Raw genomic sequence first — 16,472 nt, 5'->3', positions numbered from 1 at the left:
GGGCACTGTTGAGAGAGAAGGAGATGTCTCCTTTGCCCATAGAGAAAACAGTGGAGCAAGTCACAACAGAGCCTTTAGGTACTGGCAACATCGGGAGTCACCAATAAGCTGGTGAAGCCCTTCAAAGCAGTAACATATGGGAAATGTCTGCCAAAATGGGGTAGACTTTTACCAGTTGCCCCACAGAGTCTTGAATGTTGAAAATATCAGCTTTGCAGAGGAGTCTTTTCTGCTTTCAAGAGTTAAGATAATTACTGGTTCCTCTGCTTATTTGTTTATGAATTAAAATGCACATGGTTGCCTTGGTCTACTTTTGAGGTTATCATTTCCCCTGTGCACTGATTACGTGAGAAGGCAGGCAAAGAAACTCACATTTCATACAGAAGGATGAGTCTTCTCAGTAGAGCTCATATTTTTAAAACATATTAAAGTATTAAGATCATTATTTATATCCAAGAAGAAAATAACCATTATGTCTCATCCACCATGAAGGCAGCATTTGCAGTCAGCCTTTGAACATCCACTCTGGTTTTCTTCTAGCCTAGCAGTTCTCAAAGTGTGGCTCCCAGAGCCACAGCAGCTAGAAACTTGTCAGAAATGCAAATTTTGAGCCCTTACCCCAGAACTACTACCGAATTGGAAACTGAGGGGTATGGCTCAGCGTTCTATTTTAACAAGCCCTGCAGGGGATTCTGATACCAGCTCAAATTGGACAACCACTGGTGTAGACAAAGCTGAGAGCAGTGGTTCTTAACTTGTGGTTCACGTTACAGTCACCTAGGGAGCATCTAAAAACTAACCCGCAGGCCTCACATCCAAACCAATTAAATCGGATTGTGTGCACGTTGGAACGCAGGTATCAATGTTTTTAAAGCTTCTCGAGCGATCCAACATGCCTTTTCTCCTTGCTGCTCAAAGTGTGAATGGACTTCTAACCAGCTCCCGTGCGATACTGAGACACTGCGGCCTCAGTATACATGGAAACTGGTTAGAAGTGCAGGACCTCAGACCCTACCCCAGACTTGCTGAGTCAGAGTCTACAATGTGAGCCCTCTGGGTGGTTGCTACCCACATTATATAGTTTGAGTCTTCTGTGGGCTGTTTCTTAGGCAGCATTTGATACTTTAGCTGTTTGGTGGTTGAGTCCTTCTAAGCTCACTGGTTTGTGCTCTGTGTCCCTCACTGTGTGTTCTGTCACTTGTGATTAGTGATATAGACATCTTTTTTCTTTAACAGGACACAACTGACTATGTTGCATATGTGGCTAAGGACCCTGTTAATCGCAGAGGTAAGCAGTGCTTGACCCCTATAATCTCTCATTTGTGTATAGCCAGCCTTCACATTCTATATGAGCTGGTCCTCATTATCTCAGCCCCCTCCCGACCAATGAGCAGTGCCATCTTGTATTACTAAGGATGAATGAGGTTTGCAAGGATTGTAGATCGCCTGGCTGAGTTAGGAGGTACTGGACCTCTCTGACCACCAAACACACACCTGTATCCAGATAGCTGGTTTGGTACAATTGATTTACACACAAACAGCCCCCGCCCATATTCTGACAGTGGCCTCGGTTACACCTGGAAGACCACCTGCTGCCCGTCCTCCTGCCGAGCTTCAGCTCCTGGTGTGTGCCCAGTGCCCAGTAAGCCACGCAGAGCTACTTCACTCTGCCCTGCCAGCCCTAGAGGCCAGTGTCCGAGCTCAGGTGCTGTCTGCTTATACCCCTTTCAGCTTCTAAGTCCTTAGGCACAGGCTAGATGGGGGAAGTCATTTATAAAGACAAAGCCCATTGGATGGTAGCATGGCTGGGGTGGGTGGGACTGACCAAGGTCCACTACCCTGGGATTCCAGGAAGCTACTGATGCACCACACCACAGCTGCAATTTAAAACTCACTGATGAAATAACAAATGGAATTAATAACAGCACAAAACAGCACTTCCTTCCACAACCCCCCTACCCCAGGTACCAACTAAGATTTTCTAGTTTGCTTTGCATAATTTTTATCCATATACATACACTCTCTTTTTAACATTTTCATACAAATGAGATCCTGATATTCTGTTTTGCTGCCTTACCCTCCAATGCTGTATGTTGGACATATTTTTAAGGTAGTCCACACAGAACAGATGAACTGATCCCTGATGTGGCTCTATGGAGAACCTTCCCCCATGCCACCGCCTGGGGAGCTTAAAGAAATCTCAATGCTCAGGCCTCAGAGAGTGGGGCCCAGACAACATTTTCTAAAAGCTCTTCAGGTGTTTCCAAGCTACCACCACGGCTGGGAAATAAGGCTTAGGTCCAGATCCTGAAGGAGTTTAGCCCTGAGTCATTGACTGGGTTTCTCGGGGGCAAACCAAGAGTACTTTCTGCCCACAATACAGTTTCCGTCCAGCGACATGGGAATCAGGATCGATTCCACATGTCCCGTGGCTGCCTCATCAGACTCTCTCAGGTTTGTATGCGGTGATATTGTGAAGACAAGTGCCAGACCTGTGATGCAGAAAAGGATCTCCACCATTTTTGGTGCTTGAGGGCACCACCAACACAGGGTCCCTCTTATGGTCTGAATGTTCATGTCACCCCCAAATTTACATGTTAAAATAGAACCCCCCAATATGATGGTATTGCATTAATTAAAGGCCCCAATTGAAGGTGGTGTCTTTGGGAAGTCATTAGGTCATGAGGGGGAAGCCTTATGAATGGGTTTGGTGCTCCTGTCAAAGAGACCTCAGAGAACTCCCTCACCCTCTTTCCACCCGTGCGAGGACACAGCAAGAAAGCGCCGTCTGCAAACCAGGAAGAGGGCCCTCACTAGACACCAAGTCTGCTGGCACCTTCCAGCCTCCAGAACTGTGAGAAACAAATGTCTGTTGTTGAAGTCACCCAGCGTGTGGTGTTACAGCAGTCCCGGCTGACTAAGGCCCTTTGTTTGAGACAGTTAGTGGGAGATCCTCACTCTGTACTTCCACCTATCTATTGTGTGTAACAAACTATTCAAGCTTAGTGGCTTCACAACCACCATTTTATTATAATAGAATGTGGGTCAGGAATTCAGGCAAGTGTCAGCTGGTCAGTTCATCTGCCCAAGTGGCATCGACAGGGGTCACCGAGTGGTCTTTAGCCAGAGAGTCTGGGCTGGTCTAGAAGGTCCGAATTGGCTTTGCTTCCACACCTGGGACCTTGGCAAAGATGACTAGAGGCTCAGCCCCCTCCATGGCGTCTCAGAGACTCTCCAAGTGGCCCCTTCAGCCCTCTGGGAAGCAGGGCTTTCTATGTGGCAGCTCTAGGTTCCATGAGACCCAGAGTAGATGCTTCCAGTGCTGGGAAAGGCCAGGCTCAGCTTCACTTCTGCCATAGATTTACCAGTCACAACTGTTGGCCAGGTGCGGTGGCTCATGCCTGTAATCCCAACACTTTGGGAGGCTGAGGCGGGCAGATCATGAGGTCAGGAGATCGAGACCAGCCTGGCCAACGTGGTGAAACCCCATCTCTACTAAAAATATAAAAATAAGCCAGGTGTGGTGGCATGCACCTGTAGTCCTAGCTACTTGGGAAGTGGAGGCAGGAGAATCACTTAAACCTGGGATGCAGAGGTTGCAGTGAGCCGAGATCATGCCACTGCACTCCAGCCTGGTGACAGAGTGAGACTCCATCTCAAAAAGAAAAAAAAAAAAGCTGTCACAGCCAGCTCAGACTCAAGGGGAAGGAAGCCACATGTACTCTTCAAGGAAAGAGTGTCAAGGAATTTGTAGCCATCTTTATCCCTCAACCCTCCTTTCACCACGTATGAAGAGGCCCAGCCTACTAGATGACAGTGTGGGCAGGCAGGGTGGGTCTAGCTGCATCCCTCCAGCAGCCCAGCTGTGAGTACGTTCTGCTCCATCTCATCAGTGTTCTTACCAGGATGACTTCCTCCATGAAGGAGCAAGTGGCAGGGCTTTCTCCCAACTGCTGTATTTTCTTTCTTCCTCCCCTAAGCCATGTAGAGAGGGGTTAATTTAGGAAGATTGGCCTCTACCACTGGGCAGAGTAGCAAGAAATTCTGGGTGTGAATGTCCTTATTTGGGCTCTTAAATGTCCAAGTTCCCACACAGGGGCTCCTAGGCCTGTGTGTATGAGCTGACCTTGTAGTGTTGTGGCTACAGGCACAGCCTCTAAAGACCATCAGGGACAGAACGCACCCCGGAAAATCTTCTGTAAAATTTTACAGTTACGGGTTCAAGTCCCTCGATGCTGTTACTGCTTGTCTTTTTCCGTGCTGATTCTTGCTTCTACATTCTTGCATGTGTTTGTGGTTAATCTAGAATAATTCTAATGAGAATCTATATTTGTTTCTCTGGTATCAAGAATCCATGGCTTCTATAGTTAATTCAATGAAAGGACAAAAGGTCTCTGACCCAAGTCATTAAGTTGGATGGTAACCACCACCACCAGCAGCACCACCAGCACTGCCACCACCACCACCAGCACCACCACCACCACCAGCACCACCACCAGCAGCACCACCAGCACTGCCACCACCACCACCAGCACCACCACCACCACCAGCACCACCACCAGCACCACCACCACCACCACCAGCACTGCCACCACCACTGCCACCACCACTGCCACCAGCACCGCCACCAGCACCACCACCACCACCACCAGCACCACCACCACCACCACCAGCACCACCACCAGCCCTGCCACCACCACTGCCACCAGCACCGCCACCAGCGCCACCAGCACTGCCACCACCGCCACCACCCACCACCACCACCACCATCACCACCACCACCACCACCACCACCATCACCACCACCACCACCACCTCAAAGAGATAAGGGTGGAAAATGAGCCATGTTTCACAAGGTTGGTAAATTATAGCTAAAAGTCAGGACGAGTAGGAGGCCTTAGGCGATGACTACTGGCACCTGTAGGGATGCAATTCCCAACAAGTCAGACTTTGCTGAATTCTAATATACCATTTTCTTTTTACACTGGAACTTTCATTACTACCAGGTGACTCCCATGCCCTGCAACCTTATGTGTATATTAGACAGTTCCAAATGGACTGTTTGGGTCACAAAAGTAGCTACCAAATGATGCTCAAATTAGGCATATGACTGCCTACAGAAGGCATATACTTCGTATAATTTATAACAGGTGCCCTGATCAGGTGCCCTCTGGTACTCCCTGGACCGAGACGTGGAAAGTTGTTTCCTATATAGTAGTTCCCCCTTATCTGCGGGGGTATGTTCCATCCAAGTCCCCCAGTGGATGCCTGGAACCACAAATAGCACCAAATCCTACACATACTATGTTTTTTTTTGATCTGATAACTGAGTCAGCTGCTAAGTGAGTACCAGGCAGGTAGCATATGCAGTGCAAATACTCGGGACAGAGCGAAGATTCACGTCTCGAGAGGGACTGGACAGGATGGCATGAGATTCCATCACACTACTCACTCAGAATGGCGTGCAATTTAAAACATGAATTGTAAATTTCAGAAATTTTCCATTTAGTGTTTTTGGACTGAGGTTGACCATGGGTAACTGAAACTGTGGAAGGCAAAAACCTCGGATAAACGGTGATGACTATGCTTAGGTGGTGCTGACCCAATGGGAGAGAAGCCTACGTGTCCAGCCTGAACAGCGGCTCCTAAGACATCTTGCTGCTCTTTTCCCAAGATTTTCTGAAGAACAGGAAGTCTTAGGAGTGAGAGGGCTTGAGTGGGAAGCCCACATGGGGAAGACGATGCTTCACACAGCCAAGCTTGCCTCTTCTGGGCTTTTTGAATATGGTGGTTTCAACAAAACGAGTTTCTGTTTTCTTTGGCCCAGAACTGCTGTAGGCCCCAAGAGGTGACTTTCCAAAAGAGGCCTTAAATATTTTGAACTCATTGGTGGAAGTAACACAGCACTGCTTCTAACTTTTCTTTCCCTTGGCAGCAAGGCCTTAAGTGTGTAATGGGTGAAAGCAATGGCTTATTATTTTTTTTAACCAAGTGGTTAAATATGCCATCGAATGACACTATGGCAGGAGGTGAATTTTCTGAGGGATGGATGTTTCCTACATTTGGCTATTATGAGCAGTGTTTTTACAAACAAAGCCAGACTCTGTGCTTTACATACCAGCCTGGGCTGAGAATGCTGAACATATTTTTCCAGCCCTGGCCTCTGTCTGAAAGCCAGCTCCACTTGGGTGTCTCACAGGCCTCCCAAACATAGGCAGTCACAGGCAGGTCCAGCACTTGCATCCTGCAGAGCACCTGCTGGTCTCTATCAGCAGCAACCCCTCCCCGCCTTCCCCACTTCTCTGCCTTCTTTCCTTCACCTGCACCTGCTGGCAAAGCCTTCCGTCTTACCAGTTCTTGCCACTGCCCTGCTGCCCCCTGACAGGCTTCATAATTAATCATAAGGTCACTCTGTGCCCGCTCTTCCTCTCTAAAGTTTTTTTGTCCACATGGCAGCCAGAAGGATCCTTTTAAAATGGTGCAATCTTGTTCCTCCTCTGCTCACTCCAAATAAAATGTCCCATTCCCCCATCCCCCACAGGACCCTCTGTGAGCTCACTCCACTCCATCCCGTCTCACTTCCTATGATCCCCTCTCCCTGCCACTCCAGCTACACTGGCTTCCGGGTCTTCCTTGACCCTGACAGTGCCAAGCAAGTTCTTGCCTCGTGGTCCCTGTGCCTGGCCTTCTACCACTGGCCTTCCTGGACTTCTCTCCCTGACTCCCTTCAGGCATCTTCTCCAGTGCCACCTCTGGGGCTGCCTCCCTTGATCATCCTGTTTACCATCCTACACCAACCATCTTCCAGCATGTCTTCCACCACCATCTTCCACCATATCTTCTACCACGTTCTCCACCACCATCCTCCACCACGTCCTCTACCACATTCTCCACCACCATCCTCCACCACGTCCTCTACCACATTCTCCACCACCATCCTCCACCACGTCCTCTACCACATTCTCCACCACCATCCTCCACCACGTCCTCTACCACATTCTCCACCACCATCCTCCACCACATCCTCTACCACATCCTACACCCCTGTCCTACACCACGTCCTCTACCACGTCCTACACCACTGTCCTCTGCCACTGTCCTCCACCATGTTCTCCACCACATCCTCTACCATGTCCTCCATCACCGTCCTCCACCACCATCCTCCACCACCGTCCTCTACCACATCCTCCACCACATCCTATACCACTCTCCTCCACCACCTCCTAACACCATCATCCTCCACTACTGTCCTCCACCATGTCCTAACACCACCATCCTCCACCACGTCCTCTACCACATTCTCCACCACCATCCTCCACCATATCCTCTACCACATCCTCTACCACTGTCCTACACCACGTCCTCTACCACGTCCTACACCACCATCCTCCACCACCGCCCTCCACCATGTCCTCCACCACATCCTCTACCATGTCCTCCATCACTGTCCTCTACCACTGTCCTCCACCATGTCCTCCACCACCATCCTCCACCACATCCCATACCACTGTCCTCCACCACCTCCTAACACCGTCATCCTCTACTACTGTCCTCCACCATGTTCTACACCATCGTCCACCACATCCTACACCATGTCCTCCACCACCATCCTACACCACATCCTACACCATGTCCTCTACCACCGTCCTCCACCACATTCTACACCATGTCCTCTACCATGTCCTCCACCACCGCCCTCCACCACGTCTTCCACCACCATCCTCCACCACCATCCTCCACCACGTCCTACACCACCATCCTCCACCACCGTCCTCCACCATGTTCTACACCACTGTCCTCCACCACATCCTATACCACGTCTTCCACCACCATCCTCCACCACCGTCCTCCACCATGTCCTATGCCACCATCCTCCACCACCATCCTCCACCACGTTCTATGGCACCATCCTCTACCACCACCCTCTATCACGTCCTCCACTGCCATCCTCCATCTTCTTTGTTTTACATTGTCTTCCTTGCTGTGTTCATTTCCTAGGGCTGTTATAACAAAATGTCAAAAACTAGGTGGCCTGAAGCAACAGAAACTGATTCTTTCACCATTCCAGAAGCCAGGAGTCTGAAGTCAGGCAACAGCAGAGCCATCCATACTCTAGGGGAGATTCCTTCCAGCTTCTGGTGGCCCAGCCATTTCTTGGCTTGTGGTAGCATCGCTCCTCTCTCTGCCTCCCCTTCCTATGTGTTTGGGCCACTCTTCTTGTCTATTATAAGGACACTTGTCCTTGGATTTAGAGCCCTCCCCAATCCAGGATAATCTCATCTCAAGATCCTTAACTTAACCACACCTGTAAAAACTCTTTTCCACAGGTTCCAGATGGTCAGGGGGCATGACTTTTGTGGGGGGCACCCTTCAATCCACTACAGAGGTGTATTTTTATTTATTTATTTATTTTCAGTGTCCACTGAAACTGTCCCTAGATCCTAGGGCAGGGCCTTGTGCACAGTAGATGCTCAAAAAATGTCTGCTAAGTAGAGTCTTCAGTAAATATTTTGCACATTTTTTTTGTGTGTGCTCTTGTCCAAGAATTTCCCTAGGGTATGTACCTGGAGGTCAAATCACTGTTTTGGACATCTTCAACTTTTCTGAAATGGTCATTTTACTTTGTAATTCCACGGGTAGTATACAAGGTCTCCTTTTGTTCAACAATTGACACTTTTAGACTTTTAAATTCCCACAAATCTGATGGGTGCAAAATGCTATATCCTTATTACTTTAATTTGCCCTATCTGCGGCTAGGACATGTACTAAGAAACTCATCATAGCAGAGTGGCTGAATGTTGGATTTCTTATTCTTCTCTGTTTAAAAAAAAAAAAAAGGAAAGAAAACTGGATCAATTCAGAGTGCATGGCTACATTGAATAAACAAACTAAGGTTGTCTGACCAGTCTGAGATTGAGGAGCCCTCATCTCTCTGGTAGAATTCATTAGTTTTTGATATTCCTTTTAAGGAGTGTGGGTTATCAGCTCACTAAGATGAAAAGACAGCCAATCTTATTTAGCAGGACTTTTCCTCATTTGAGCAGTGACTTTGAGTGTCTTCAAGGGTCCGCATTCCCTGGCCAGCTGCTCTGCAATGTGGCTGGATCAGAGGCTACCGGTGTCTGGATGAGTGGCCACTGGAGAACCCCAGATGGACTGTGGGAGCCAAGCCACCCTGGAGAGGCTGATAGACAGCACCTGGGACCTGTGAACCGTGGGGCTGGGGTGTGGTTTCCTGAAAGTGGGGCATGGATCCCGAGAAGTTTTTTGCCTCAGCTCGGGCAGGGTCTCGCTGTTCATGCAAAGCTTGCCGAGGCAGTGGCCTATGCCAGAAGTGTGCAAACAGCTCACTGTGTGGGACATGAAGGCTGGGGCATTGGCTCACAGTTCTAATGTGGAAACTGAGGATGGTCTTAGTCCATAATAGCAGAGGAAGGACACGATGGCTGCACAGCAGGCAGAGCTCTCTGCTGCCAGCCCACGTACTGGGACGTGGGGTGCAGCAGCGAAGCGAAGTGGGTTCTCAGCTTGTGTGAACTAGTTTTAACTAAACTAAACCTCGGAGAGAAACTGTACATTAGGGATTATGCTCATCATGGCAGCTCAAACAAATAAGAAAGAAATGGAAGAGCTGGCTGGGCATGGTGGCTCATGCCTGTAATCCCAGCACATTATCACTTGAGGCCAGGAGTTCGAGACCAGCTTGGCCAACATGGTGAAACCTGTCTCTACTAAAAATTAGCTGGGCGTGGTGGTGGGCACCAGTAATCCCGCCTACTAGGGAGGCTGAGGCAGGAGAATGGCTTGAACCCGGGAGGCTGAGGTTGCAGTGAGCCAAGATCACGCCATTGCACTCCAACCTGGGCGATAAGAGCGAAACTCCATCTCAAAAAACAAACAAAAAGAAATGGAAGAGCTGGTAACATTTACTTCCATTTTGAAAACTTCACAGGCTGCATTTCACAGTAAAAACACTGATCATCTACTCATGTAAAGTAAGAAATCAGTCCTTCCACATTCAAAGTGATTAAGAAATGTATTTCCAGGATGGAAAGATGAATTTTTATCCATCGTAATAACCTAATGTGGTTGTGTCTTGAGATACTAACTGACAGTGTAATGCTTTCACGGCTAACAAGACAGCTTAAACTTTTATTTTTCTCTTTATTTTAACCTTCTTGAAGACAAAAGATATCTTTTGAAATATATTTTTATAATACACATAATATTAATACAGGAACGCATGTTAATAATTTATAAATAGACACTTATTGGGGATGCATGGTTGGAAAGTTCTTTGTGGTAGGCATGAGTGAGAAGCAGCATGGATACCTGTGACTTAGAGAAGGGGTTCAGTGGGTGTGACGGGCATTCCTAATATCCTGCACTCCTATCCTTCCAAACTTGCAGAAGATGGCATCTGCCAGCCCTCTCCTGCTTGGGAGACGCCCATGACGGTTCTGTGTGACAGTTTGGGAGCAGAACAGAAGGTGCATTTGGTACTGGTGCAAGGCCCTGCTGTCTGTTTCTTCTGCAGGTTGTGGGAAAGGCCTTGCGTTGAGTTCCAGGATCAAAAGATCAAACCAGCCTGGGCCACTGAGTCACCACAAGAGGATGGCTGCCTTAGAGAGGTGCCCAGAAATGAGTGAGCAAGAATGAAATGGTTGCTTTCAGCCAGAGACATTGGGATTGTTTCTTACTGTGGCGTAACTTGCACACCCTGACTCACAGAATAGGTGTCACAGGGAGGGTGTTGAGAGTGTGCTCAGATGAACAAGCCTCGCACCAGTTTACTGGAGGCCCTGTTGTGGCAGGCAGATGGCCAGGGGCAGCCCTGAGCACCAAGCTGGGAGCAGCTACTAGCCTCTGGACTTATTTGGGGAGATGAAGCTGAGAACTGGCAGTCTCATGGATTGGGATGCATCTGGGCACTACCTTTTCATCTGCCACTGTTAACCATTCTTCAGGGAGCAGGAGATGAGAGTTGACATGCCAGGAGCTACCATATGGCAGAAAGCCACCATGTTCCCAGCTCCTACAGTGTGTCTACAGGGCCACAACACATTCCTAAGGGAGTGGTTTGCTCTCAAGTTGCCCATCTCAGGTATGGAGTAGTCCTTGTGGTGTGACCTGCTGAGAGTCCCCTTGCTGATGTCGTTGCTCAGTTGGCTGCTCTGGGGCAGCTTGGGCTAGTCCTCTTAGAGAGTGGCTTCAGCTTTTTTTATTGGTCGGGGCTAAGCAAGAGAGAAACGATTGTTGGCAAAGGATCCTTGCTTCTAAGTAAATGAACTATTGCAGGCCGTTGGCACGAGTTTCACCAATGGGCAGTTTCCCCAAATGAGAAGGACTGTGGAATTCCCTGTTTAGCTGACCTTTGCATTGAGCTGTTTTAGATTTTGTGTCATTTGGAATCTCGATTCTGTGCATGAACGCGCCGCACATCTCTCTGGGTTTCTTCTCCGTTGCTTCTGAACGACATCTTTGGTTTTGTTGTTTCCTCAGGGAGAGGTGAAGCCCAGCAGGCTTGATGACTGCCTTTGGGGAAGGCCTCATTATTTGGTGCACACATCAAATCACACAGGGCAGGCTAGAAGACAGTGACTTTTGGCTAAGTGTCAACACTCTCAGAAGAAATACCAGGCCCAGGGAGACAAAGTCCAGGTTTAACTTTGGATTTGGAGTGAGTTTCTGGAACGTGTAGAGGCCATTTTGTAGAAGGAATCCTCAGACCAAAGCAACAGGTGACTTGTTTTCTCTGTTCATTGAGGACTCTGCCAGGTGCCAGGAGCTGCAGGCATGTGTTAACTCCCGAGAGTCCATGGGTCTGCTCACTATCTGCAGGGCCTGCCGCCCTACTAGTCACTTAGAGCAACATGGCCCATTTCTCAGCATGTAGAGTGCTTTTACCTCAAGCCCAGATCTGCTCCAAATGTCCTGGACCTTTCCCACAGAGGCCCCTTCCCAGGCTTCGTGCTCTCAGATGTGTAGAAGGTTAGTGGCGTGTGGATGAGATTGTACAGCCCACTCTCAATAGATCGTATTCTTCATTCTTCATCTTAAAGGCTAGGGTACCTATTTTCTCCTTAAAAAAATAAGCTACCCTTTCTGAGCCTTTTCCAGTCTTTTTTCTGGTTCTCCAAAACACCGACCAGCCAGTCCTGTTGGCTGGTGCTGATGCTGGATGGCAGGGCCGGGGGGGCGTGGCACAGGACAGGTCAGGGGAACGAGGTGTCTCACTGGCTTTCCCTCGCTCAGGCCTGGACTCCTACTTCCTTCTTAGCTGGAAAGATGGTTGCATGTGTACCTGTCAATGACCTGCACAACTGTAACAGCTGCTTGGTATTGCTTTGTGATGACCTGGGGGCAATACTTAGTAAATAATGTCAATACTAAAATAATATCAATAATCGATCATCAAAAGGCAACCAGGATGCCTGAAACTTTGTAGACAAATCTCTTGGCGATATCTAAAATAAGACTGCGGTATCCAAGGGGTTGCATTGCCACCCAAAGCAGCAATACATTCGCACTTGCTCTTCCGAGGAAATACATTTCCTGTGTCCACAGAAGTCACCCTGCCCTGGATTCTGGGGGAGAAGTAGCTGAGGCCCCAGGGCCTAGCTGGCTGCCTCCAGGGTAAAGTCCCAGTGCTGCGTTATGCTGAGAGGCTCCCCACTGTGCAGAGGCAGCGGTGTCTGTCTCTCTGTCCCCTCCCTGACAGCTTTCGTCTTTCCAGTATGTACTGGCTTCTCCTATAGGCAGGGCACAGTTCCGTGTCTCCCTAATCACTGCCAGGGCTGGGGAACAACTCATGAGGAAATGCGTCCTCCTCACTGCAGGGACCAATGCGGCTTTTGGAGGAACCCTCCTTGGCATGCGATTGTCTGCAGGAGAAAGGTGGGGTGTGATAAAGGCAGCTGTCATCCTTCCCAGGAATTCCCGAGAATTCCTTTCTCCCATTGGTAAAAAGATCATGCTAGGCTCCTCATGGCGACAGCCCTGTGGCTCTTTCAGGAGGGACATGTGGACGCTTGTGGTAGGGCAGGGTGGAAATGGGTCTGGAGACTAGAGGTATTTTCCAGGACCCTGGAGAAAAAGTACTATTTCCTTATGAGGCAGAGGCTGGCCCTCTTTTCTCTGAAAGTTTCACATAGATAATCCCACAGCCTTGCCACTAGGACAGCATGTCCTTGTGTAACAGCTGGTGCCTGCTTCGAGCATAAGGACTGCTCCAGGCCTCACCACCAGCCTTGGAGTGGCCTCATTTTGGCCTACCGCCACCCCTAACTTTTATCTACTCTACACAAGCTGCTTTTCTGAGAATCTGCATGAATATCCAGTCTCAAATTTATGTAGATGCATGTGTCATGTTAATGGCATGTCACACTGATAATTAATATCTCTTTATATTCATCTTCGAAGGTTTCCTTATTGTTTTGAGTGGCCACATAGGGTGGTCAACACTTTACCCCCACTAAGAAGTAAGTGAACAACTTGCTCTAAGTCCACTGAATAAATCAAGATTCATTCATCAGGTGCTGGTTCCAGTCCGTTTTTTTAAGGCCTCATGGGTTTAAAGGGGCCTAGTTCACGTCGAGATCAGGCTCTTTGTCATGCTGAAGTCTCCTTCTAAACAATTTTTCCCTATTGACATCAGAACTGATGCTTTATAGACTCTAAAGAAATTGAAGACCATCAAACTGAGCTTGAAAATTATTTAATTTATTTAAAAATGAAACCTATAATTTTGTAGACAATAGGCTATTAAGAAATGCATGCCTACTGTGAAATGTTGTAGCCGTAGGATTCCCTACCCAGAGATGAAGCTGCGGTTGGATCTGCTAGGACATATTATGGAAGAAGCATGCACTTCTCTGTCCCTCTGACCTCAGCAAGGGCTCTTTGTAGAGGAGCCCAGGTAGCACCAGTGTCTGTCTCTAATAGGCCCATGTCACTTGCTTTCCCAGCTTGTCACATTTTGGAATGCTGTGATGGGCTGGCCCAGGATGTCATCGGCTCCATAGGACAAGCCTTTGAGCTCCGGTTTAAGCAATATTTACAGTGTCCTACCAAGATTCCCGCTCTCCATGATCGGTGAGTAGTGCTGTGACACCATTTGCAATAGCCTATGTGGGTTTCATGACCTTTCCTCTTGAAACCACGTCCCTGAGCTGTGCTCTGGACAGGCACAATTAATCACAGGGCTTCCTGGGCTCTGAGACACCTGGTTGGTGCCGGGATATGGCACAGAAAACCAACAGATGGAAGCCAACATATGGATGATGCTTTGAATGTGTAGAAAAACATTTTCTTGAAACTATAGTGACGGTCGCCAAGGTTACAGAAAAGCGACTTCATTATAAATTTTTTTCTTCTGTTTCCTCTGCAGCCATGTGATGCTTCCATATGTCACCTCTTCGGGTCTATGTCACCACCGGTTCTGTGTGTCCCATTGTCCTTGTCATTACGATTAGCCAAAGTCGTGCTGCAAGAGGTCCCCTCCGTGAGGCACTGTGCTGGCTACCAGCATAGTTTCTGCTTCACTGGCCTTTGCAGCTTAATGACTTGGTAGTTTGTTTACCTTCCAGGCGGCCCTGAGCAAGTTCTGTAAACTCCTTGAGTCTCAGCAGCTTTATCTGTGAAGTACGAATAAGAGTGGCACCATAGGTTTTTTTTAATGTTCAACAAAATAGTGAGTGTGAAGAGGAGTTGGGAGATGTTTAGTTTATTATAAAAAAATGTTCAGGTTCTATCACTGAGTTTCCTTAGGATGTAAGAATATTCCATACAGCATCAAGCATTAAAAGAAAAGTAATATGGGGCATTTCGGTCGTTCAATATTCTGTCCTTGATTGAACTTGCATAATGAAAATCTATTCTAATGGTGTGTTCACCATAAACAAAACTTTACTATTCCTAAATTTACTCTGTACTTTTTTCAAACTTCTAAAGCCACATTCTTCTATGCCTTAGTTCTAGAGTCAGACTCTACCTTTGCTTTTATGATTGTGAAGCCTTCTTTCATCTCCCTTCTCAGTCTTTGCCTTTCTTCAAAGAGACTTTTCATTTCTTTTCCTCTTTCCCTGGAGAATTCTGTTTAAGACATTCATTTTGGAGGTGCCTCTGCAGGACCCACCGTTTCCACGTTGCTAAAAACTTCACTCCAGAGGTTGAAAATGCTAGAATTCAATTCTCCCTTATGGCCATCACATTAAAAAAAATAATAAGAAAGAAAGAAACTTCAACAAATTGGGACAGGAAGACGTGTATAGAAGAGTTAGAGGCAAACAGTGACAGCAACCCAAATGTAGGTAGGAGAGTGAGGAAACATTTTTTATTTTGTGTATAATAGGACATAATAGTTAATAAGAATTCACCAATATACATGTACTACCAGCATAAATCTCAAAATTTATAGTGAAATAAAAAAGAGCAAGTTACAAAAGGATATGAACCATTTATGAAAATTTTGAAAATATACATGATTGCATCTATAGTATATGGATAAATAAATATGTGGAATACATAAATACACAAGGCCAGGCACAGTGGCTTGTGCCTGTAATCCCAGCACTTTGGGAGGCCGAGGTGGGCGGATCACCTGAGGTCAGGAGTTTGAGACAAGCCTGGTCAACTCAGTGAAATCCCATCTCTACTAAAAATACAAAAATTAGCTGGGCATGGTGATGCACATCTGTAGTCCCAGATACTTGGGAAGCTGAGGCAAGAGAATCACTTGAACTAGGGAGGTGGCAGTTGCAGTAAGCTGAGATTGTGCCACTGCACTTCAACCTGGGCAACGAGCAAGACTCCATCTCAAAAAATCAGACACACAAACAACAACAAAATAATGCAAAAATACTATACATAACTCCAGGATATGTGAGGACATGGCAGGGGTGCGGGTGGATGGGTTGTGTTTGACTGTATTTGTCAAGCATATCCCCCTACACCATTTTATAATAAAAATGTTCCAATATACACAAAGAACTGTATAGACACCATCTAGCTTCTACCATTAACATTTTACTTATAATATATCTGTGTATCCATCCAACATAAGTTTGCCAAATTTTATTAAAAAGGGAAGCATGTAATTGATAAAAGAAAAATTTCAGCGAGATTAAATTTAAAGGAGTTTAATTGAGCGATGAACAATTCACGCACAGAGCAGCCTCCCAGCCAGGATAGACTAGGGGACTCCAGGGCAGCCACGTGGTGGAAGAAGATTTATGGACAGAAAAAGGAAAATGACCTACAGAAAATGGAAGTGAGGTTCAGAAACAGCTGGATTGGTTGCGTTTGCCTTATTTGAACACAGTTCAAACAGTTGGCTGCATTTGATTGGCCAAAACTTGGTGATTGGCACAAGAGTAGGCTACGGTCTGTTTACACCTCCACTTGGATAGTTCAGGATGTACAGAGAAACCTTTAGGCCAAATTTAAATATGTAAGGAGGTAGCTTTAGGCTA

General features: G+C 47.3%; 2 protein-coding genes across 2 annotated transcripts in view; one reads left to right on the top strand and one right to left on the bottom strand.

Annotated features, from left to right (window-relative positions):
• The window catches only part of CKS2 (CDC28 protein kinase regulatory subunit 2), a 974,690-nt gene that overhangs the window by 250,907 nt on the left and 707,311 nt on the right, over positions 1–16,472 (bottom strand). The gene's annotated exons all lie outside the window — the stretch shown is intronic.
• SHC3 (SHC adaptor protein 3) overlaps positions 1–16,472 on the top strand; it is a 172,436-nt gene that overhangs the window by 110,253 nt on the left and 45,711 nt on the right. The window contains exons 6-7 of the mRNA XM_050761272.1: positions 1,237–1,288; positions 13,968–14,094. Coding sequence (XP_050617229.1) covers positions 1,237–1,288; positions 13,968–14,094 — 179 coding nt within the window. The remainder of the gene's footprint in view (positions 1–1,236; positions 1,289–13,967; positions 14,095–16,472) is intronic.

The sequence above is a fragment of the Macaca thibetana genome, chromosome 15 (assembly GCF_024542745.1).
Source record: "Macaca thibetana thibetana isolate TM-01 chromosome 15, ASM2454274v1, whole genome shotgun sequence".
Classification (NCBI taxonomy): Eukaryota; Metazoa; Chordata; class Mammalia; order Primates; family Cercopithecidae; genus Macaca; species Macaca thibetana.
The sequence above is the reverse complement of the archived record's forward strand: the minus strand, read 5'-3'. Positions and strand labels throughout refer to the sequence as shown.